This window comes from Petaurus breviceps, unplaced genomic scaffold (genome assembly GCF_028583685.1).
Source record: "Petaurus breviceps papuanus isolate PSGF00001 unplaced genomic scaffold, PetGlider_PUasm1.0 689, whole genome shotgun sequence".
In the NCBI taxonomy this organism is placed as follows: Eukaryota; Metazoa; Chordata; class Mammalia; order Diprotodontia; family Petauridae; genus Petaurus; species Petaurus breviceps.
The window spans coordinates 7,675,354-7,700,708 of NW_027186458.1; the positions used below are offsets into that span (position 1 = coordinate 7,675,354).

General features: G+C 39.2%; 1 protein-coding gene across 5 annotated transcripts in view; it reads right to left on the reverse strand.

The window, feature by feature from the left end:
- The window catches only part of NRG1 (neuregulin 1), a 219,443-nt gene that overhangs the window by 160,028 nt on the left and 34,060 nt on the right, over positions 1-25,355 (reverse strand). For all 5 annotated transcript variants that reach the window (XR_011171782.1, XR_011171781.1, XM_069104929.1 and 2 more), the window contains exons 4-5: positions 20,297-20,347; positions 15,160-15,210 (exon numbers count right to left, since the gene is read on the reverse strand). Coding sequence is in view for 3 of the 5 variants with exons in the window: in XM_069104929.1 (XP_068961030.1) it covers positions 15,160-15,210; positions 20,297-20,347 (102 nt within the window). In the remaining 2 variants the exon portion in view is untranslated. The remainder of the gene's footprint in view (positions 1-15,159; positions 15,211-20,296; positions 20,348-25,355) is intronic.

A 25,355-nucleotide genomic window follows, 5' to 3' on the forward strand; every position in this document is an offset into this window, starting at 1 on the left:
TCTTCCCCTAGATACTCTTTCCTCTGGGTTTCTGTGAGTCTGCTCCCTCTTGGGACTCCTTCTTCCTGTCTGGTTCTCATTCACAACCTCCATTTCTGTATCACCATGCATTCAGTACTGCATAATAGGCCGTATCCTGGAGATCCGTCCTGGCTCCCTCTTCTCCCTGGGGGCAGGGCATGTTTCATTTTGGCTTTTTATCCTTACTATCCCATGCCCAAACCACTAGAGGTGGTTAATGAATGCTTATCGGTAGATTGAGAAATGCTGGGTGCTCAGTACCATGGATAGCGCACTGACTGTAAAGCCAAGGAGCCCTAGGCTCACACCCTGTCTCTTCTACTTAACTGGGTTTTTAACCATGGGCAAGTCACCTTATTTCTCTGTGCCTCAGTTTCTTGATCTATAAGATGGTGACTATCACAGCATTGTTACAAGGTTCAAGTGCTTTGCAAACCACATGGGCTAAAGAAATTTCCATTCTGCTTATTGTTGCTGTTATTACTGATTTCTAACAGTGACCAGTTGCATTCCTCTAATCTTCTGGCTAAACTTGGATTGCAAGTCCCTGAGAACTCATCTTCTACTAGCCTTGCCACTCAAAAAGGCCATCCTCCTTTATGTTGAAATGATAGCCTGGGTCCCTCTGTATTAATTCCAAAATGGCAGCTACAAGAAAGGGAACATTTCCCCTAGGAAAATCTATCATTTCTACGTCAGTTCTCATCCTCAGAATCAAAATCCTGCTCCAAGAGAAAGGCAACTGATGGCAATTAGTCAAATCAATAATCAACTAATCAGAACTAACCTCACTTTCTTTTCTTGGATCACAGCATTTCCTTCTGTCAGCTAGTTCTGATGAAAATGCCAAATGTTATGGACAAATATATTTCTCAGTTTAAAATGTCTGAAAACACCTGAAGTCGCTCTTTGCCAAATGTATTTTAAGGCTGTCATTTTCCAGATATCTAGGCATAAAGAGATCTTTGACTCAGATGAAACCCTGCCCATCCCTGTCTCCTCCTGTTTAATGGATTTCTTTCATATATAATGAATCAATGAGCCCAGAAGCTTAGTATCACTGTGACAGAATCGAACTTAAAAATATATCGCTAAAATATTTCTAATTGGTGGCATGGTGGATATGATGTTGGACCTAGGCTTAGGAAGACTGAAGCTGAAATCCTGCTTTAGACACTTCCCAGTTGTATGATGTTGGGCAAGTCACTTACCCTCCCTCAGCCTCAGTTTCCTCAGCTGTAAAATGGAGGCAATAATAGCCCACAGATTAAATGAGGCAACATAAGTATTCTACATGCTTATTTTATTGCAATAATGTTTGCCATAATAATAGGGACTACTATTGTTAGAATTATCTATTTGGAGCCAAGAGACATTAGAAATCATACAGCCCAAATCTTATTTTACAAACCAGTGAGGAAAGATGTGGTGCTTAAAGCCCCAGAGTTGGGATTTCTGCCCACATGGCCAACTCCAAATTCAGCCTTCTTCCCACTGCAACCCTCAGCCTTATTTGAACATTGCTTTCCAAAGTACTGTTTTCTCTCTATTACCTTCTCTGAAGCTCAAAAGTTAAACTCTGTCTCCATTGGGAATGCTCAGCATGCCCTTGGACACTGAGAGGCTCTGGGAAACACCAGGGCTTAAGTCTGTCTATCAACACACACTTTTCCTTATAAGCAGAAACTGATTTTGGATGACAGAACTGCCTGGAGGGCTTGGCTCCTTCAAGAATCATTATAGATGCATTTCATTTTTCTGTCTAAAGTTAAGACAACTGTGGAGGGATAATATGTACAGAGATCATGTGAACTCCAGAGAGACACAGAGCTGAATAAATGGTAGGCACAATGGAGTGAGATTTTCCATACTGGTACTTCCAAGGAGCTTGCTGTTAAGGTCATCGGCAATGTTCAGATTGAACTAAATGGGGATTTTAAGGCAAAACAGAAGTATTTGGATAATTCTCTGTCTTCATGGTAATCTCAGGGTTGCTACCAAGACTAAGATGTTTATAGATAGATTGATATACCAGTTGATAGATGTATAGATGAATCAATGGAGAGATAGATATAGGTAGATATTGGAGGCAATCAGGGTTAAGTGACTTGCCCAGGATCACACACCCCAAAGAGGTTTCTTAAAAAAAATTCCATTCATTTAAACAAATACTTATTAAGTAAGATGTAAAGCCAGGCACTAAGATTCATTTCATTCAAATGCAAAACTCTAGCCTTTTCTCCAGACCCAATCCAAACATCAAAAGCATCCTCATAAAGTGTGGGTATTTTCTCATGAGAAACCCCCAAATCAGGGATAAACAAGGGATGAAAACTACCTGCAGAGAGTCCCATCCTTGGCTGTGCCCTCCAACATGAGGAAATGGCATCAGAAGTCTCAGGGCTCCTGCAGCTTCAGAAAGTCAGATCCATCCATTGCTGATGTGGACACAGTGACTGTCCCACTCACCCTGTCCATCTCTGGCACTCATTATTGGTGATCAAAATTGTGCCAATGCATTACAAGATGAGAGAGAATTGAGTCCTGCCAAATAGAGGATCTAAGTTAAAAACTCCATCCTAGACTTTGTCTCTCTTCCACTCTTCTGTCTTCTGATATTTATGGAAACTTGGCTCCATCAGGAAGACCCTGCTGTCTGGCCACTTGACAATGTTAGGGGTGTCTTCTTCCTTGATCTTCACACACTAAACCAGGAGGAAGGGCAGTCATACTCATTTTATTTCCCATAAACACTATCAGATCTTCTGTTCACTGCTTACACTAGGTTATCTAGGTCACCTGATCTCAAACACAGCCCTCTTCGTATGGTCTCTTATCTGTTGGTCCAAGTACCTGTGAAGTTTTGGTCTGGAGAAGAGGAGTCTTGGAGAGAGCTGCATTTAAGTGTCTGAATAGCTAATGGATCTTGTTTGGCTCCAAAGGGTAGACCTGGGAGGAATGGGCACAGGCAGCAAAGAGTCCAACTTGGTCTTGATATCAGAGACAAAAACAAACCAACAAAACCTTTCCCCAAAACTAAAGTTGTTCAAAAGTAGAATGGACTAAATTGAGAGGTTGTGGGTTTCTTCCAAGGGGCAGTTAGGTGGGGCAGTGGATAGAGCACCCAGGGCCTGGAGTCAGGAAGACCTTAGTTTAAATCCAGCCTCAGACACTTACCAACTTTGTGACACTGGGCAAGTCATTTCACACAGTTTGCCTCAGTTTCTTCATCTGTCAAATGATCTGGAAGAGATGGCAATCCACTCCTGTATCTTTGCCGAGAAAACTCCAAGTGGGGTCATGAAGGGTCAGATGATTAAAAAGTGACTACCTGTGTTCCTTCTCCTTGGACATCTTCAAGCTCAGGATGAATAACCGCTATTCCCTGGTTTAATTATAGTGGGGAATCTTTTTGTAGGTGAGCTGATGATAGCTGGTAGTAAAATAGTTGCTGGAGTCTCCTCAAATTCCCTGATTCTTTGACCCTAGTATGCTTTTTTCTGACACTGCATACTATGTAGGTCGGAGCCCTCTCTATTCTAGCTGAACCAGCCTCCTAGCTATTCCCTGACTCTCAGGCTGTCTCCCAAGCCTGAAATGCACTCCTTCACCTCTGCCTCTTAGAATCTCCATCTTCATTCAAAGCTCAGATCAAGTATCAAAACATGTATGAGGGCAGTGTGGGATCCTGAATAGTATGCTGGATTTGGAATTGGGGACATCCAGATCTAATAAATGCTTCTGATACATATCTCCAGTGTAACCATGGCTAACGTGTCACACGAACTTTTCTAAACCTGGTTTCTAATCTACAAAATGGAAACAATGATATTTGCGGTAATAACCTCACGGACTGAATGCACATTAATGTAAAGTGATTCACAAACTTTGGACAACCATATACACACCAATTTTAATGAGAAATCTCTCTGGAATGCCCTTCACAGTTGATGATTTATTTGTGCATCCATAAATGCCCATTGAATGGAATCTCCTAAAGATTGGAGACTAACATCCTTGTCTTATTAATGCCTATAATAAACCCTTGTACAAAGTAGGTGGTTAATATGTATTTGTTTGAGTGAAAGGAAATATTTACAAAGAAACAGCTTGGTATGGGCCACAGTCTTGAGATCACTGTGGCTACAGAAGACTGAAGTGGGAAGAAAGAGGGATCTTAGTGCTGTGGAAAGGAAGTGGAAGCAGAGAACCTGGCTATGAATCATAGTGTGTGTCTGTGTGTGTGTGTGTGTGTGTGTGTGTGTGTGTGTGTGTGTGTGTGTAAAACCTTAAACAAGAAGGTTAATCTTTCTGGGCTTCAGTTGCGTTTTCTGTAAAATGACAGTATTAGATAAGAGAATCTCTATAGTCAGACATATCTAACTAATCATACTACTGTTGCAAAACTTCCTTTTAATGCTTGCCTTGTTTTCATGCGGCATAGGAAAATCATGTTGTGATGGGGTTTCCCAGAGTACAAGAACTAGGTCAACAGAACAGAGCAGGATGAAATACCAAGCCCATGGTGTTAGTAACAGGGGATAATGCTAGTCTACTATACCCTGCCATCATTTGCCCTTCACAGTATATGTCAAGTTGATTTCTTTGGTGACTAAGTAAAAAATCATTATGCTTGCCCTTGGGTTTTTGGGGGTGGGGAAAGGAAACCTTTAGACATGAACAACAGATAATCATTTGCTCCTATGCCCAGCATTGTTATAACTCTACAGATCAATGGCTGGCATGTCGACAGCCTCAAACAGGACTGGAAGCCATGCCAGAAGGGCTCTACTTTCTATTCATGCCCCACCAGTTCCTCCTGACTTACTGAGCCTCAGGCAGAGGCAAGGATAGCAGGAGACAGATGTGGTTTTCCTCCTTACAAACAAAATGAAAACAGACCAAATAGGTCAATGGAGAGAACAATGAGACTATTCAAGGCAGGAATCATGCGTATTTCTCCAAATAGCTAACCTTCTTACCAAAGGCAATTTCAGCCAAAAGTTGGAGGAGTTAGGGTTGAGGAGGAACCATTGGGATCAGCTGGACTAACCCTCCCATTTCATAGAGGACAACATCAAAGTCTAGGGAGGGGAAAGGAATGGACTTGCCAAGATTGCACAAGTGGCCAAGTACCATAGCTGGGGACTGAAGGCAGATCTCTAGACTTGGTACTCCTTCCACTCTAAAGTGCTACAAGTTTTATTTAGTGCCAGGAAAACACATATCACTTATATTCCAAAGCAGAGATGCTGTGCTCAATCCTATCTTTTCTTCAGTTCACTGAGCCTTCCTTTTTTTATCAGCTGAAACAATCAGGAGACCTTCAGATTTTTAAGGTACACTCTCCCCCCTGCCCCCTCCACTCACACTCCCAAAGACATTCCTAGTAGTCCAAACAGTCTCAGATGCCTGACAAGCATGACTCTGGTATTGAAGCTTTTCACTCACTGAAGGAATTACAAACAATGGCATTTTTTTCTATCTTTATCTACTCAGCTCACTAAGCTAGCAAAAATCCCCACATGAAGATCAAAGAGCAGAGCCCTTCTGTGAGGCAGGCCAGATCGAAAAGATGGAAGTAATCATCTCCAATACCTTTCTCATGTAACAATAATAGACATTTCATCCATGTATTTCAGAGCAATTCCAACTGCCTCTCTTACTCATCAATTAATGCAACCTCACTGACAATGCAGTGTCAACAAACAGGACCCTGCCCTAGGGAGAACTTTCAGCACCATAAATGAGGACAGCACCCATCAGGACAAAACTCTCAGAATATTCTGCAATAATTCTATCGAGTGTAAAAATCTTACAAAACAACCTTTCTATCAGGATCTCGAATAACTTCTTCTGCCCTTGCATAATAAGTCCATTGGCTTTCCAAAATGAACATTAATTTTCCTTTTGCTTCTTTGGTTCTCCCGTGGGAGCATACAGAGTTGCAGCTGTGTTGATTTTTTAAGGGTTTTTTACTGCAAGGGAGATGAACAGTTTTTATATCTTAATGCTCTTTACCTGCACAGTAAACACATTTTTAAAAGGTCTCCATATGCCCTTATGTGACCCAAATCCTTCTGCTGGCTTATCTCACTGTCACACAGATTCTCATTTGTACATATAAAGTCATTCTCCTGCACACATAGCCAATTCATCCTAAATTACACACAGCATGCTCATTTTGAAGTGGATTTAAAAAAATTTCTTACAGATGACTTTAGGAAGGTCTAAACAATTCTTGTCTTTTGCAGCATTAGTGAAGCCAAACTAAAGAGACTGTGAGGACATAACAAGTAATATTCCAGTGTGTGCACCAAAAGAAAACATAAAAGAACCTATCAAAAAGGAACAAGCCTACTGGGGTCATTTTTTAAATGAATTTCCTTTGGAGAGTCACAGAAGTTTCATTTGGCTCTACGTCTTCCTCAATTATAAAAAATGCTATCTGACAAGATGGACTTCATTGAGATCCATAGCCATGGTGGATGGGAGTATGCAGAAAAGAGCTGGCCAGAATGAGCACAGATAGGTACAAGGAAACCAGGAAGGAATTGAAGGGAAAACTCCCTCATCCACTAAACTACTGAGGCAGTCACATATTTATTCACAATAATTTACTCATCATTCATTTGATTGAATACAGATAAACCATTTTAGGAATGTATTTTACACATGAGAGTGGTCTTTTTTTAAGACTCATCACATAAAATGGCTTTATTTTAAATTTTCATGGCAGTGATCAAAGTACTATTACATAGCATGTTGGATGTTGGCTCTTGAGTATGTTTCCCTTAGTATATATCCACTTTCTTGTAGGTAAGCAGTCATTGAATCCTCAATCACATAGAGCAGAAATTTTTTCACAATTATCTCTTTCCCTTGGTAACTGAATTTCAAGAGAATAGAACCAAAATCCAATAAATCAGGGTATTCTACATTTTAATAATTATTATTTCCTTAATTGTGTTAACCTCCAGGATGATTTAGGAGTATACATTGTAGTATCAAAGTATGATGGGACTTCTTGACTCTTTATAGTCAGTTTCCCAGAACCTAGGAGTTAGAAGGAACTTTGGAGTTCATGAAGTCTAACATACTAGAAAAGAAGTGCCTGCTCACCATGACAGAATTCACAGATAAGACCTTCAGGAAGGGAAACTCAACACTTCTTAAGTAAGCCTCTTTCTAGTTGGTCTAAAGGTTTCCTTTCCCCACCCCCAAAAACCCAAGGGCAAGCATAATGATTTTTTACTGAGTCACCAAAGAAATCAACTTGGCATATACTGTGAAGGGCAGATGATGGCAGGGTATAGTAGACTAGCATTATCCCCTGTTACTAACACCATGGGCTTGGTATTTCATCCTGCTCTGTTCTGTTGACCTCATTCTTGTACTCTGGGAAGACCCATCACAACATGATTTTCCTATGCCGGATGAAAACAAGATTTTTACTTATTATTTCTTTTGGGTTTTTTTCTTTTTTTCTGACACAAAACCTACATTGATTTCTTTGCAGCTTCCACCCATGACTCCAGACACTGCCTCTGGAGCAAAGTAGAATAAGACTAAATCCTCTTCCACCTGATTGAGCTCCCAATACTTGAACAAGATTATTGATATCCCTTATGGCTTTCCCTTCTCCGGGTTGGATGGTAGGGTACCTTCAACAGATCATTATAATATAACAGGGTAACATTCCAGTGACCTAAGGCTCTTCAGCAACCTGGCAACCTTTCTCTAGAATCTCTTCATCTCATCAATATCCGTCTCAAACTGAACCACCCAAAACCTAATACAACACACCAGTGACGAGTAGCCAAGTACATGATAAAGGTGGAGTACAGAGGAACCATCTTTCTCTATTCCTGGAGGCTTTGCCTTCTTAGTGAAGTCCAAATTAGAATTTTTTTCCCAGCAGCCACATTGCACTGATGCCTCATGCTGAGTTTATAGGCCACTAAAGCTGCCATATATTTTTAAAGGCAAACAAGTGTCTAATCATGCCATGTCTATCCTGTACCTGTGATACTGCTTTTTCAACCCAAGTATGAGACTTTACAATTATCCCAATTGAATTTAGTGCCATTGATTTCTCTTTTGGCATACTGATGCTGCTAGATAGCATGTTAGCTCTCCCTTTGAGGTGACTGTCATCTGTCAATTTGATTAGTATATCACATTTAAGAAGAATGAAACTATTGAAGTGGTTTGCCAGGCAGGATGAAATATGTCTAAAGATTAACATAAGATTGAAAGACAATCCTTTCCATAAGCTTGGTTCTCTTCAAAGAAGATAATGCCAAGGATTTAGAAAAGAATGAAATCAGAAATTCAAGTCTGATGTACTAACTGGATCTACATCCTCAGTCTGCAAGGGATACAATATTGTTCCAGAAGGTCTTAAATTTTGGAGATGAAGTGAAAACCTAGAGAAAGTTGGTGACTTGGGAATACAGAGTTTAAAAATGAAGAGGATCTTAGATATTATCCAGTGCCACTTAATTCTTAAACTGAGGAACAATGCTCAATTTATATAAGGCAGGTAAGGTAAGCAGGGCCATTTAGAACCAGATCTTTGGACTCCAGCTCCAGGACCATTACAGAAATCTGTCCTTGATTTTTTTTTACAATGATCCTGAAAAATTGGGAGTGTGAGTATTATTATTTACATTTTACAAAAGAGGAAACTGAGTTTCAGAAGGCTTACATGGGTTGCCCATGATCACATAGCTAAGAAAGTAATGGAGGTAGGATTTGGAGTCAGGTCTCTGGAATAAAAGTGGAGAGCTCTTTCAACTACATGAGACCAAGAAGTGGTCTCTTATGGAAATGTGAGGAACACAAGAAACAGAAAGTCCATGAAGGTGGACAGAGAACCTTAGCACTCTCTTAAGTAGGCTGCTCTTTCTGAGGAAGAAAAAGAAATGATCCACATCCTTTGCAGATGCCCACACACATACAGAGAAAAAAGACAAGCTCCAAGGCAGCCATTGGATTTTTAGTATGTATAGTGAATGGACTGGTGCTGTCTACAAACAGTTGCTTGATGACATTCAGCACCAATCACACAGACAGCACCCAAGGTCTAGGAGTGGCCACTCTGTTGTGCAGTCTATAGCTCTCTTCCCAAGGAATCAGAAAGACAAAATTGCACATATCGGGTGATTTTCTTTTTAAATTACTCTTATTGCTGTAGGATACCTGGTGATTTCTTTGCCTTTCTATATGCAAGTTGGAGTCCTCTGACCCTTTTCTCCACATGTTCAGAGAAATCTTCAAAACCCAATTTGCATCCAACTGGAATACAAGCAGCTCCCCAAAGGGAGTTATTTGCTCACTATTTGCCACAAAAAAAATGAAATAGAAATATCTTTCCATCTCAGAATTATTTAGGAAAATCCCCATGAGTCTTGCCCACCAGTAATGTGGGTAAGAGAGGTTGTATCTATCAATGTCATAAAGAAATTGCAGATCCAAGCCTTGCAAATGATCCAGCAAGACCTGTTCTGGAAGGGACCAACATCATTAATTAGCATCCAATTGGCTTGCTTTTCCTGAGTGGAATTAAAACAGTGGCTTCACAATGCCTGATGTTCCTTTAGGTTGCTTTTTCTGGGTTCCAAGTCCAAGAGGAGACTGTCAATTGAAGTTAGAAAGCTACCTAGATCAGTCCCTTTATTATTATACGCATCTTCAACAACAAGATGCAGGGGCAATTGAACATAGCAATAAAGTATTCAGCAAACTGAAGAACGCCAAGCACTGAGGTGGTGACTGCCTATTTGAAGAAAAAAGTAAATTAAACCTGCTCCAACATCCAGGAAAACAAGTCTTGCAGGAAATAGACTGAAGCCAGCATTTTACACAATATGCAATGTCATAAGCTCCAAAAGAATAAATAACCTAAATAACTTTCTAAAAAATATAGATCACATGACTTTTCAAAATTAAGGAGACGGGAAGGAGGCATTTCGTACATGTATGCTTAAGGGAAGATTTCTAATTGTGAGTCTAGAAATGTTTCCACTCTATCAAATTGGTGATTGGATCACATCAACTGTAAATAAAGTTTGACTGAGATAAGGCTGGCAAAATCGGAGCAGATTTCCAGAAGTAAGTGGAATTCAAAGGGGAAGAACTAGGTTAGCTATCCTTTTCCCGGATTAACTGCTCAGATAAAAACAAAACAAATCAAGCTCACTACAAAATCCTACTGATGTGACTTTGGCAAACCTTTTCAGGATGGAATATTAGGAAACACAAAATCTAGCTTGCATGTTTATTCCTCATCACCAGAGTCAACAAATAAATAGACAACATGGATGGAGATTTCAGTACTCAAGATTCAATTCAGTTCAGGAACATTAAACAACTACTACTAAGGAAAAAAAAAGAAATCTGTGCTAAGCACTACCAATGACAAATTTTTTTTTAAATGTCTCTCCTTGGGGACCTTCCATTCTGTGGGAGGGACCAACCATATAAATATGAAGTATGTATTAAGTTTTATACACACATGGAAAGAGAGGTGGGAGAGGAAAGGGGCAGTGACACAGGGGAAATTCAGAAAGGCCTTGTGTAGAAGATGGAGAGATCCAAAAGCAGGGGTATGAAAAGAAATTAAAGCTGCTGATTCCTGATTAAAGACATACTTTTAAATCAACAGAATGAAAAGTTCTGAGTTTCACTTTAGATTTTCCTTATACCCAGGACCTTTCACCTTCACCATCCCAAGAAGCTACAAGGATTAATGTATAAGTGCAGAACAACAAAAAAAAATATTTTCTCATAATCCCCAGAGGAAATCACCCTCTCTTGTTTTAAATATCGAAAAGCAGACATTTCAGAAATATCCATGCTACTGGGGTGAGAGAGAGGATTCAGATTTCACACAATGAATAGAGCTGTGGAGTAAGAGATCCATTTCGGGTCTCTGCAGCTAGTACAAAACAAGAAAAATGCAATTTCCCCTCCATAACTGCCCAGATGTGCTTAAGGACAATGTCCATCATTCCTGCTAATGAAGAAAGGAAGAGCTCCGGTTTCAGGAGACTAAATCACTTTATTCACTAAATCCTGCAGGGGAAATTTATAGCAGACAAGGTGCCAAGGAAAAACCCTATGATTTGGTTTCAAATATTAAGCACTTTGCAAAACCCAACAAAAACACCCAATGGAAGGATATCATGATCCAAATGGACTCTAATTCACAGACACTAACTAGGAAATCTGCACAAAGCCACTATACAACACATTGATTATCAGAGAACATTCAGACTGTCATCTTGGAAGGACTCACAGGGCCCAAATAACAGAGCAAAGGAGTTAGAGCCTCTCCGATTACAGTAAATTCAGCCAATGATGCCAGGGAACCTGCATCTATATAGATGACCCAGGCCACCAATGGATTAGATCAGTAGGGATTCAGTACAGGTAAGAGAGACAGGACCCATCACAAGAACGGTCAAAATAATCCCGTGGCCTGACCACTGTGCTCATATCACACAGCCACAGTTTCAGTAGTGCTACCTTGGAAGAAGGACTAGGGCCAGATAATTCCCAAATCAGCAGAAAATTGGACTAAACAAGATATGCTCCAATAAGCTCCAAATGGTGCTTAAATGATCTTGATAGACACACACACACATACACACATGCACGCACACACACACACACATACACACACTTGTTTTTTAGTTCTCAGTCAGGTCTGACTCTGTGACCCCATTTGGGGTTTTCTTGGCAAAGACGCTAGAGTGGTTTGCCGTTTTCTTCTCCAGCTCATTTTAGAGATGAGGGAACCAATGCAAACAGGGTTTAAATGATTTGCCCAGGGTCACACAGCTAGTAAAATGTCTGAGGTCATATTCAAACTCAGGTCTTCCTTATTACAGGCCCAGTACTCTATCCACTATGACACCTACTTTCCCCATACACATATGGATGGATGGATAAATACCTAAAGGCATAAGTATACAAAGATGATACATATACATCTATACACATGAATTGAGATGTTCTAAGATATAGAGATAAATACTAAATCTATATTCTATATTAACAAACATTTTTAATCATGAAAATATAAAGAAATCACAGATATTGAAGTGCAGTTTGTTTTTCCTCTGCTCGACAATTTCCCTTGTGGAAAAAAAAATCAAAATATTTTTGTGTATTTGTTTTTGTGGTCTCCCCTGTTTCTTGTTTGGTCTGGAATCTTTCCTTTTTTTTCTATTTCTGAAAAAAAATGCTGCCGTGTAATTTTTTTAAAAATCTGCTGTCTAAGTCTGCTATCCAAACTATATAGGGAATTTTGGCAAAGTGGACAGAGTGCTGTCTGGAGTCAGGAAGGCATGAGTTTAAGTCTGGCCTTACATGCTTACTAGTTGTTTGAACCTCGGCAAATTACTTGACCCTCTGTGCCTCAGTTTCCTCAACTCCAAAATGAGGATAATGGTAACACTTATTTTGTAGGGTTGTTGTGAGGATCAAAGAGATAACAGTTCCACAGCACTTAACAAGATGCCTAGAACATCCTAATCACTACAGAAATGTTCTTTGTTGCCGCTGGTGGTGGTGGTGGTAATTATCCCATACATAGTCAAAGTTATGCACAGTTTTCAAATGAAGAGATGTAAACATATAAAAAAATGGGAAGAGGTCTCAAATCATTCACAAGTGCAAATGAAAAGAACTGAGATTTCACCTCAATATCCATTAAATTGACAAAGATGATAAAAGACCATAGTCAGCATTGGATTGCTGAGGGAAGACAGGGCCCTAATTCACTAATGGTGGAGCTGTAAATCAGTCCAACCATAATAGAAAACAATTGGGAATTACACGAGCAAAGTCACTAAACCATTTACATCCTTCGACCAAGTAAGCCCCAATTCCTGGGCAGATAGTCTAGGCAGGTCAAAAGTAGAGAAATAACTAACTGTATACACAAAAATGTTCATGGCTTTTTAATAGTGGGGAAAAGAAGGAATAAACATGGGCATCAATCAATTGGACAAATTATGAATGTAATGGAATACTCTGGGATCACAAAAAATGCTGAATATGAGGAATTCAGGAGCTATGAGATGACTTCTGGGAGCTTAAGCTGAGGAAGTAAACAGTCAGGAGACCAAGATAGAGTTACTACAAAAATGTAAATGAAAATAATCCTAAAAGGCAGTTCAATTCAGATCAATTCCAATGTCCAATCTCGATCCTGGAAGATGGCAGGGTGGCGGGGTGGGGGGAGATATATTTCCCTTGTCTTGGGAGAAAAGAAGGGACTCCATATGCAGGATTACTGACACTATCCCATTACCATCATTGTCTGTTACATGCCCTCTCTTCTCTCTTCTCAGTGCTGAAGTCACCACTGGTCTGCTCGCAGCAACCAATGCACAACATTCCATCCCCCATCTTGATGGGGTTTTTTCTAAATTCTTCCTCAGACCTGGAATGCCCTACCTTCTCCACTCTCCCTCATAGAATCCTTAGGTTCCTTCCAAGCTCAGTTCAGCTGCCATTTCTGATAGTCTACCCCATCTCCTCAGTTGTTAGCCCTCAGCCTCTGAAAATTATTTTGCATTGTTCATTTTAATTTCCTATGTATGTGGTTCCCCCTCCAAAGAATGCAGGCTCCTTGTGGGTAGAGACTATTTCATTTTCATCTGTGTATAGCACAGTGCCTGGCTCATAGAAAATGATAAATATTTTTTGAATGAATGAAGGAATGTTTCATATGCTATCAAACAATAATTTTGCTGGGTTGGTCAGCTTCACTTAACTATTTTTCTTTGTCACAAAAATATTCAATATGGTGGAAATAGTAATCAGGCAATCGCCTAAAAAAAGACATCAGTTAAACTTGAAAATATCACTAGTCAGTTCAGTTAAAGCAGAACAGCTGGATTTCTGAGACAGCAATGGAACCTATGATTTCAATGGCATAGAACTTCCTCTTGAAGAGTGTTAGGAGGTAGCCTAGAATACTGAAAAGATAAGTGACTTGCCCAGGGTCACACAGCCTACACATGTCTGAGCTTATCCTTGGAGCCAAGGCCAGTTCTCTGTTACAACATAATGATTTACCACTCTTTAATGGAGTTTTCAGCAAATGAGTCTCTTCTTTTCATATACATAATGCATGTGTGTATACATATCCATAACATAGGAAAACACTTGCCCATGTGTGTACACATATATGTATACATATGAAAATGCAGCCTAATGTGTTGTATTTTCTCATATTTTGTTGATTGTGAAAAGGAACTACTTACATCTAATTATACAAAGTTTATGAAACTAAGTAAAGTTTCTACATTTAAATAGCCACCTGAAAATTTCTAGGGGCGTACTTACAGCAGTCTCTCACACAGGTCTTTCAGATTGCCCTCACACTTCCTTTTCATCTATGCCACACCAGCCTTACATTGTTTATACTCATCTTCCTCATGAGCATCCAGCAGTCCTTGCTAGCCTTTCCTAATTTCCTCAGTTCCCCTGGCACCTAACAACAAAGAGCAAAATTCATCTCACAGTAACAGTACCCTCACAAGACACATTCCACGTCATAAGGAGGAAAAATAGTGAGCAAGAGCAGCCAAGAACTTGTCTCTAACGCATGAGTCTCTATCGAATGTTAAGTATGAGCATCAACATATCATTTGTCCATCCCATATATAGCACATTGTAGAAAAATGATAGAGTTACCAGTCATGGAGACATCTGTATAGCACATCTCAGGCAATGAGTATTTATTAGATGCCTACTATGTGTCTGGAATTGAGCCAATACTGATCCTGACATGCGATTTGATGATTCACACAAGGACATTTTGCAGAGGCTGAGCAATGAGCTCTCAGTCCTAAAAGCACTGGTCTAGTCTATCAACCATACACAGGAAGTCTCCATTCAATTATATTCACATGTGTTCAGTAGAAGGGACTGCAGAAGGAAATGTAATTCTGAACAGACCATCTCCGCCATTTCCCAAATCCTTCAAGTTCTATGGGGAAATATGGCATTAGAACTGGCATTAACACCAGCCTCAAGATGCAGATGAACTTTAAAAGTCCTTGAAAGTCATGACAAAACTATGGTAATGGCCAGTTAATAAAGTGGTTGAGTACTTACATGAAGAAGTATTGATCCCTTCTGTTGACATTGATATTCTACTGGGGTACTCTATAAAACAGAAAAAGGCAATAAGGAATTATGGGACCAGACCAAGCAAAATTCTCCATTGCAAATGTGCCATGCTCAGAGAGACCCCAGGAAAGGAAAAAAGTTGAGAAAAGCATCCGTGATTTAATGATTCCACAGGCAATAGAAGGTCAATAAAAATAGTGTTTAGTCAAAGTCCATAAGGGACAGTATATGCAGCTTAGACATAAAAGAGGCATCAGCAGATATGGAGAAGCAGGTCCCTAACTCTGAAATGGACCTTAATATCTATGAAAGCTTCAGTTTCCATCACAGAGAAGCTCTTCATTCCACACTAAACAAGATGCTTATGTGGAGAGTCAATCAACATATGCAGGGAGGCACAACGAATTTCTTTGATTGTGCCGGTGGTCAGGATTGATAAAGATCTAAGGAAGAATGTGGGGAGAACTGGGCAAAAATGCTCACTTGACTCTGCCATCTTGGATCTACCCACTGGGATAGATAAAGCCCTGATGAGATCCAGTGACATTGGCCTCCTTGTATGAGACAAGGTTTTTTTTTCCCTTGACCATGCATATTTCTTACAAGGATTTTGTTCATCTGTTTTCAAATGGAAGAGAAGAGTGAGGAAATCTTTTTTATTTGAGAAAAATAAATAAATCTGAAGAAAAAATAAAACCAAAGATTCAGACTATCTAGATAGTCTCTGAGGTCACACTTCTAGCCCTAGGCATTTAATCACAAATCTAGAATAACAATAATATCAAGAAAATTGGAAAGAGTTGAAGGACTGGGAAGGGAAGGAGACAACTAGAATACAATGACTTTTAGTAGGGAATGTGAGAGAAGTGAAAACAATTCCCAAACATAACATCTCATCTATGGGAAATGGCTACATGTAGGGATTTGTTGGCTACCAGGGTTATATTATATAAGCTGGTGGAAGTTCTTCCTTTTTCCTTGGTTCCACAACTCCCCATCATTAAGTCATTCATATTTACAGGCAGGAAAATGAAAAAAAAAATCAACAGGCATTCCCTGTCAGACTCTTATTTTTGTTTTAATTTATTGGTATATTTTATTTTTACAACACATTTGCTTTCCTATTTTTGCTTCCCCCAGTCCTATATTGAAGATGAACTCTTTTCACAAACAGAAGGGGGCAGGGAAAGCAGTTCTGAAAAAAATAGTCAACAAATCAATCAGATTGATGGCATAACCAATGGGCCACACGGAATGTCACTACCTCTACAAGGAAGGGACATACCTGTGTTCTCTCATTTCTTCTCTGGCGGCAAATATGTCTTTATGCTAATGCAGAAGCAGTTTCTAGTTTTTGTTGCTTTTCGTTCTTTCCATTCATATTTTTGAGGTCAATGTGTATATTATTTTCCTGGTTCCTATTTCACCCTAAATCATTTTATAGAAGTTGTCCCCTGATTCTCTGAATTTTTCATATTCCTGGTTTCTTACAGCACATTAACATTCCATTACTTTCATATAATATTTGTTCGGCTTAAATAGTGGTGAAGAACTTGCCTCAAGGCCAAACTAGATTCAGTCAAAGGTCTGCACTTGAGGACCTAGAGGACCACATGTGGCCTCAAGACTGGCTTAAATGATGGGCAACTATTCCAGTTCTTTCTGCTATCATAAAAAGGTATATATGGGACCTTATTATTTTTTTTATCATTGATCTTTCTGTGGTATATGCCTAGCAGGAGAATCTCTGGGTCAAAGAATAGGTATATTTTACTCATTTTCATTGTATTAACTATTCTGTTCTACTGATCTACGGATCTACTTTCTTTTTCCAAACTAATACTGAATACTTTTGACAATTACACTGATTCACAGCATAATTTGAAGTTTGCAAATGCTATCCCCATTTCATTCCTACTCCCTTCCCCCAGACTATTGTCTTTGAAATTCTCAAGCTTTTCTTTGTCCAAATACATTTTGAAATTATTTTGTCTAACTCTAAAAAGGAATTCGATAGTTAACTGATATAGCACTGAGTCTGTAAATTAATTTTAGTCAGATTAGAGTTTCATTATATTGTTGTGATACAGATGTGAGCAATGAGTATCTTTTGATTATTTAAGTTCTTATTAAATTTATTTAGTGTTTTGTAATTGCATTTATGTGTTGTGTGCATTTGAAGATGGACTTTCAGATAGTTTATAACTATTTTGATGCACCTTACCTTTTAATTAATTCTGTATACATTTTGGTATTGCAATAAATATTGATGGTTCTATGCCTTTATTTTATATTTGGATACTTTACAAAGCTATTAATTGTCCCAGCAAATCTCTTTGCTGATTCTCTGGGGGTATTTCTAACTAAATTATCTTATCATTTGTTAACAGAAATCTCCTCTTTGCCTTTGTTTATATATTTAATTTCTTTCTCTTGTCTCATTGCTATCTCTGGCATTTCGAGAATTATGTTCTATATTTATGGTAAAGGCTTCTAGTGTACTGCAAACAAAGTTAGCTTTGGTTTAAGATATATAATTTTAACATATTAAAAATTACTCTTCTGACCTACAATTGGTAGGTTTTGTTTTTTGTTTTTTAACATAAATGAATGTTGTATTTTCTCAAAAGCTTTTTATCTGAATTTACCTGTATAATTGCTTAGGTTGGGGTCTTGTTTTAATATGATCATGTTACTTATTTTCCTATTGATGAATCATCCTTGTATTTCATGTAATTCCAACATGTACATAATAACTTTTTTAAAAGATATTACTCCAGTCTTTGGTTAATATTTTATTTCAAGTTTTTGCAACCATATTCCATAATGATATTGGTCTTTTGTTCTCTTTCTCTGCTTTATCTTTCCCTGGTTTAGGCATTAGAACGTATTTGTCTCATAGAAGGAGTTGAATAAGGTATTTTGCCACCTTTATCAACTGATACATCAAATCAAATTTGGCATTTACCTGATATTGAAGTGATCTTATTTCTATCAATTTTGGGAATAATTTGCATGACTAGAATCAATTGCTTTTTAAACATTTGGTATATTTAACTCTAAATTTCTATTTAGATTCTATATTCTAAAGCAAATATTTTTCTTCAATAGGACACATATTCTCTACTATCTCTCCTCTCCACATCTATACAATTTCCCATTTTGTTAAATCCTTTAAAAAATATTAATTTATTTAGCAGGGGTTACAAGTCCAAGTTCAAACAAAGTGTTCCACTTTCATTGTCTTTCCATAAAATTTCTTTTAAAGCTTTAGCCTTTTAAGTATTTTTTTTAATCACTTGATCCAAGGTTGGTCATTTTGGCAGACATAGAATTTGTGTGTCTCCTTAACAGTGTTGTTTTTTACATCTCTTTTGTTATTTTATTCCTCTACTGTAGTATTATTTTTGCATTCTTTAAGTTATTTTCTCTCTCACCACTTCCTCTTTTTTAAAGAAATTTGCTATCATGTATGCGTGTATACACAATTACAGACATATATATGAGTATATGTGTGTATAGTATATGTATATATGTGTATATGTATGTGTATGCATTTGTGTGTATATGTGTGTATGTACAGACATTCATGCACACACATATTTACTATGCTGTTTGTTTGCTTGCTTTTATTTCTGCATTGAGAACTCTGATTCCTCTCCTAAATCCATTCCTAATTTCTTCTGAAAGTTCTCTTTTGAACTATGCTAAGGTTTCTTGATATTATTCCATGATTTCTGTTAAGTCCACAACATTCTCATTTTCACTAGGTAATATTGGTTATTTTACATGTTAGAATATTTGCACGATGTACTTTTATTTCTTTTGGAGACTTTAGTGATTTGGTTTGGGTGTTTTTTATCTTATGTTATTTTATCTGTTAGTAGAGTACATGTTACTTCTGGATTTTTTCCCCTTGACTGTGATCTTTCAGCTTTTCTCATGCATTCTCTATCATTTGACTTTGAGAATCTTCCTCATCCTCTGGTGCCTAAAGTTTCCATAGCTGCACAGACTTCTTGAGGCTGAAATACTGAGTCACTCCAGCCTCCTTGCAGTAGGGGAGATAGTGGTAAAACAGATGCAATGTTTCCCTGAGAAAATTCTAGGGCAAGAGGAATGAACCCAGCTATGCTTCCAGTCCCCCTTCCCTTCAACCTGAAGCTTTGTCACCTGTGACCAATGGGTTCAAGCACCATACACATCCTTCCTAGTGTATTTCTGATTCTTCCTCTTCTACTCAGTCCATTCTGTCTTTCCTTACTGTGGCTGAGTAGAATCAGGTCTATGTCTTAGAACTGAATATTTCAGTGGAGTTACTGCCACAAGGAATCCTTATAATCAAATTCCAAGTCCTAAGCCCATGAGCTTACTTTGCCCACTCTTCTGGGTGGGCAGAAATCAGCTGGCATTGGGACACTGAATGAGAACTCTAAGAACTAGTTCTCAAACCATAATTCATAAGCATCCTCCTAAAGTATGACTTTACTCTTCTTAACTTGTGGAATCAGCTTTAAGTACCATATCTGGCCCACAGTTCCTTGCTTTTGGAGTTTTTGAGATGAAGATGTATACCAACAGCAACCATGGTTGCTGATCTTAAGTTCTCAAGTGTGTAGTTCAGATCCTGGCCAAAAGGTCAGAGGCTGCCTGTGAACCATGTCCAAAATCATAATTACCAAATTTACTCTCCAAAAGTTTTGCCAGATCCTAGCATCCTCATCTCTAAGCTATTGCTTCAAAGGCACTGGGCTTGTGGATTCCAATACTATCTACAAAGATCCTGCTATTCAAGTATGTTTGAACAGAAAGTGCTGTCCTGTCAGGGAGACAGAGGGGCCAATGGCCACAACTTTACAACTATTTATGAAAATCCTCCTACTCCTCAGACCTGTTTCAGAGTGCAGGTTTTGACCAGAAACATCAGTAATTGTGGTCACTCTTCCCCAAATTGAAGCCCGAGTGGGAGCCAGCAGGCAGAACATGCTTAAGGTTGTTAGTAGACAAGGAAAAGGAGGGGGCAGTTCTGAAGGCAAAAAGGCTTCTGTTTAGTAGAGGTGCAGTCAGCAGGCAGACTGGTCAATCCAGGGCATAAAGCTGGATGATGACTGACTTTACTTACCTGATGGCATGCTTGCCCTTTCGGTAGATGCTGGCATGCTAGTTACAGTCTCTGCAAAACACAAAGGTCAACAAGATGTTATGCCACACCATCAAATGCCAGTCACAGCCAGACTGGTGCATAACAGCAATATGAGGGGAAGGAAAAAAATGCCCCCAAGAAGGGAAAGCCCTATACTTGAACTTCATAGAATGAGGAATACAAATGGATCCATGATTCTAACTGGTTTCTTCTTTCTTGGACGGCAAACATGAGCTGTTAAGTCAAGATCACTGGGAAGAATAAATCATTTCTATCTATTCGATGAGAGCATGCAAGTGGCCCAGAAGTGGCCTGCTCCTTGAGAAGGGATGTGTCAATGTCACGATTGGAATAGCCAAGAGAGGTGGCAAAAATGCTGCCAGCAGAATTTCTCATCACAGAGAGTGGGAGAATTGCAGCTTCGTGAGGAAGAAAGCCATTTCCAAGTTGGGATCATTGGAAAGTAAATCGATTCTAGCAGTATAGGCATTTTCTCCCTTATCTGTAGCATCAGCTTCCAGTGATGAGTAAAATCCAAGCTTTTGTTCAGGCCATCATGAGTCCGTCTGTGCAATATTGAGTTAAGTACTGTTGGGAACCGCACGAGACTAAAAAACCTGATCTTGCCTTCTTGCCTCTGCCAGGATGCTGGTGGGAACAATGTCACTAGTGGTCTAACTAGTACTAAATTCAAATATCCTGGAAAGAGTTTGTCTGCATGTCAGAACCTAATCTCTGTCATTCCAGTTACATAGATTTATCTAAAGGTCCAGAAACCACCTAGTAGTCAGGAAAATAGACCAAACTGCAGCATCTATGGTTAGATAACCGAACAGCTGTGTCTGAAATAGCAGAGACACCATTAACAAATATTCCTGCATCCACAAAATCAGAAGAATTAGTGCCCAAGGCAACTTATAGCTGGATGCTTTCTTTTTTTTTATTTAAGCAATCAGTGTTAAGTAACTTGCTCAAGGTTACACAGCCAGTTATTTCTGGGTGTGGTACTAAGTATCTGAGCCCGGATTTGATCCCCAGGTCATCCCAACACTGGAGCCGGTGCTCTTACTCGCTGAGCCACCTGGTCGCCCCTTGGATGCTTTCTAATATGACAAAGATTTTCATTTGAAAATCATGGTCTAAGTAAGTCAAGCATACCATCTAGCCAAGGATAGCTTCTGGTGTGGATTTTTTCTAACCATCTAGAAATTCCCACAGTGGTAATTAATTATGTCATCTTTAAGTTTTCTATTATGATGAACAGGACTGTATAAATTAGTGATGGGGGGGACTTAAAGATAATCCTGTCCAAACCCTTTTTTATGAGGAAAATGTAGCCCAGAAGGTCTAAGTGACTTGCTAAGGCTGCACCTGCTAGTTAAGAGCAGAGCCAGACTTCCAATTCAGATACTGAGATTCCAGGGCTACTACCCCTGCTGCCCTCTCATGCATCCAGCAGGCTAGAGGGCTCAGTTCTGAGGAACATACACATGGGCTTTTTACAGTCTTTTAGGGGACAGCTCCTCTTTTCATCCAGCAGCTGAAAAGAGCTAGAATGGGCCTTTTGGCTTATACCACGAGAGGAGAAATGGTATCATGTGTCTAATAAGTGCACAATACCCCAAATTCAGAATTGAGTAAGATCTCATTGTGAATATAATAGAGATTAGAAATAACTTTTTGGCAAGACAATGCTGGTTCCTTGGGCCCAGAAGTAAATGTAGATACATATCCCTCCAATGTCAAGGTCACCAACAATGTAAGAGTTGACAGCACATTTTTCCTCAAGAATTTAATGGATGCACCAAAGTAGACCTAAGATGTCCAGGCCACAACCAATGAAAACAAGAACAGCAGAATGTAAATTCATCTTTGTAAAAGTGTTGGGGGCTCCCTCAGGTAGTAAGGACTAAGATCTTCTACTTTCAGAGCAGGGACAATCTAAGGTGGTATTTCTGAAGAATGTTCAAATAATTTTCTTTCTTCTCTTGAACTTTTAAAAACTCAGGACAGACAATAAACAGTCATCAAGAGAGAACAGAGTTTTCTTCAGTCTAAAAAAAAATCAGCTTTCAAGCCAAGTATCCAAGGATCCCTTTGGAAGAGAAGGCCCTCCCACTGTCCATCTGTCCAAGACATAGCAGACATTGAGCTGAGGCTAATGTAGTAAGCTCTGAGAATATAGCATAAGTGTGTTATTCAGGTAGACAATAAATGTTCTGTTGTTTTTGTCATTCACTAAATGGATGAATGAATACAGCAACTATATCAGAAGTACTAGGGGAGTGAACATGCATTCATTATGTGCCGGACACTGTGGGAAGTACTTTACAAAGGAAGTACTTCATTCATTTGATTCTCACAACAGCCTTGGGAGGTAGGTGCTGTTATCATCCCCATTTTACAGTTGAGGAAACTGAGGTAGACAGAGGTTGGGACTTGCCCAGGGTTGCTCAGCTATTATGTCTCTGAGACTGGATATAAGCTCAGGTCTTCCTGACTCCAGGCCCAGGACACATTCATTTCACCATCTAGCTCCCAACACAAACATCGAGACAAAAAGACAAAATGTTTCAAGACTATCATCATCCTCCCTCTAAGGCAATTATTGACCCTGTATCTCTGAGCAATAGTTTTAGAATAAAGAGGAGGTAATTACAGAAAAATTAGGAACAAAGAATTTCTTTAAACTGACCCCCACAAAAGACCTAAATAACAGATCTGTGATCCCATGAATGCATATATTCCTTCCAAAAATGCAATTCCCAACTTTTCAAGCCCATCCAGCCTAGGCAAGTTATTCTCTTAAATCACCAAAGGAGGTCCAGCCAACACACTTGTGGACCACCTCATTTTCCCCTTGGCATCATGAAGATACCAGGAGAACACATAGGTATGCCATCCCTTTTCCTCCTTCTTGGTATGCAACTGTTCCGCCTCCCCACCTCCATACCCTTGATACTACACATCTTCGAAGCATCCTTCCCATGAATTTTCCAGTATAAATCCTATTTTGCAAGGTGCTGCCATCTGTGCGTATCATTCATGCCCATTCTGCATCGTCCTTTAGGAGATCCTCACCTGGGATACTATAGCATTTCATGAGTATGACCAGAAGGATGTGGTTCTTAATACCCCAAAAATACTCAGCAAAAAAAGCACTTCCTACTTCCGCTAAAGCACAAATGCACACCCAATCCCAATCATCTCTGTAACAAAGATGAGATTTCTAGCCACAGACAGGAGAATTACATTTCAGGCTCATAGTTCCAAAGCAAGGCCTCCAGGCAAATTCTGGCCATAACACTTCTTGGGAAAACACAACCTCAGAAATGATCATAACCAGCCATGACTTGCGATTTTCTTGGTTCCAAAACAATTTTGCTAATGAGAAAATCTCATCTTGCTAATAAAGATCCTGCAGCAGAAAGTCTGTTTGAATACTATACCGATTGTCATTCCTTTTAGCAAATACATCTATCCTGCCAAAAGCAAAATTGCAAATCACTAAATCCAAGTCCCACTTACAAGAATGAGCAAAGTGTATTTATGAACCCAGGCTTCTTGATATTTTTTCTGTCAGCAACACACTGTTCCCTGAGGAATTTGGAAAATGAAATGTGTTCATATGTGCTGGGTGGCCCTTTCATTAAGCTGAATTAATGAGAACCACCATCAGCATCTGCCTGCAGCCAAGTGACTTATGCTGAGAACACCAAGGAAAGGAAGGGAAGGGACCTGTGTCTGTTTGCAGCATTTCAATATTTTACAAATCAGGCTGGATTCTGGAAAAATGCTCCAGTTTGGGCACAAACCCTTTATGGAATTTATGAAAGTTCTAATGATCAAAGGCAAGCAGATTATTTCTGAAGATTCTATCATGAGTATTACATGCTAAAATTAACAAGATTTACATGATGTATGTACACCCAAGTCCTAAAATTGTTCTTAAAATGTACAAGTGTGATTGGGGCTTTTTGTAGTTTCTGGAAACAAAGGATGCCATCATTCTGGGGCCAAAAACTTATTGTCTTTTTAAAAAAATGAATAGCCCCCTTTCTTAAAAATTAACAAGCACCAAATCCAATGTGCATTTCCATAAAGTCAACCAGAGAAAGTCAATTGAACATAAAGTCCCAAAGCTCTCTTACATACAGCTTGCCTTTTCCTTTAAGCAGGTAATCAATGCTACTTGTTATTTTCAAAGCCATACTGCTTGTCTCTGTTTCCCACTCTTCTCCTTTGTGTGATTTTTAAATGCCTGAGGATCCCACTTTCTTCTTTTTTTTATTATTTTCAGGAGCCCTATTATCATCTCTCCCTTCCACCTCACTTCTTCCCCACTCCCAGTAGATACAGAGACAAGTCCCATTTTGGCCACATCCAAAAGTGTCTGTCTCATTCCACACTTTGAGTCTATCACCTCTCTGCACAAGGTGGAGAGCAGAGTTCTCACCCCCAGTCCTCAGGAGATGTGGTTGAAAGATGCTTCAACATCTTTCAAATTTTTATAGAGCTTTGTAATTATATCCATTATTCTCCAGGTTCTGCTCATTTCACTCTATCAATTCATACAAATCATCCCAGGTTTCTCTGAAACCAATTAGGATGAGTCTTTCCAAAAGGGGTACAGGACATAGCACCATACATCTCTTAGCCACCTGAGCCTCTGAAATCCAGCTCTGGTTTCAGAATAAAGACACAGCCATGCAGCCAAGGGGTTTTAGAAAACCTATCAACAAGCCTGTAAATATGCTGGGGATAAGGATCTGAAAGGACATCAGCTCTTCTTATTACAGTCTTGTTTCTCTGTCTCTCTGGGCATGCCCCCTGTAGAACATAAGACCATTTGTTTTCCATGATTAATGGCAGACCCATGACCAACACACCCAAACCACAGCAGTTATAATTACATTCCCAATTCAGTCAGTATTGGGAAGCTCAGTGTCTTATCAACATAAACTGAATCCACAGCTCTGATACAGAGATTAATTAGCTCTTATGCAAATTGAATTCCCAGGGACAATAGAATAAATCA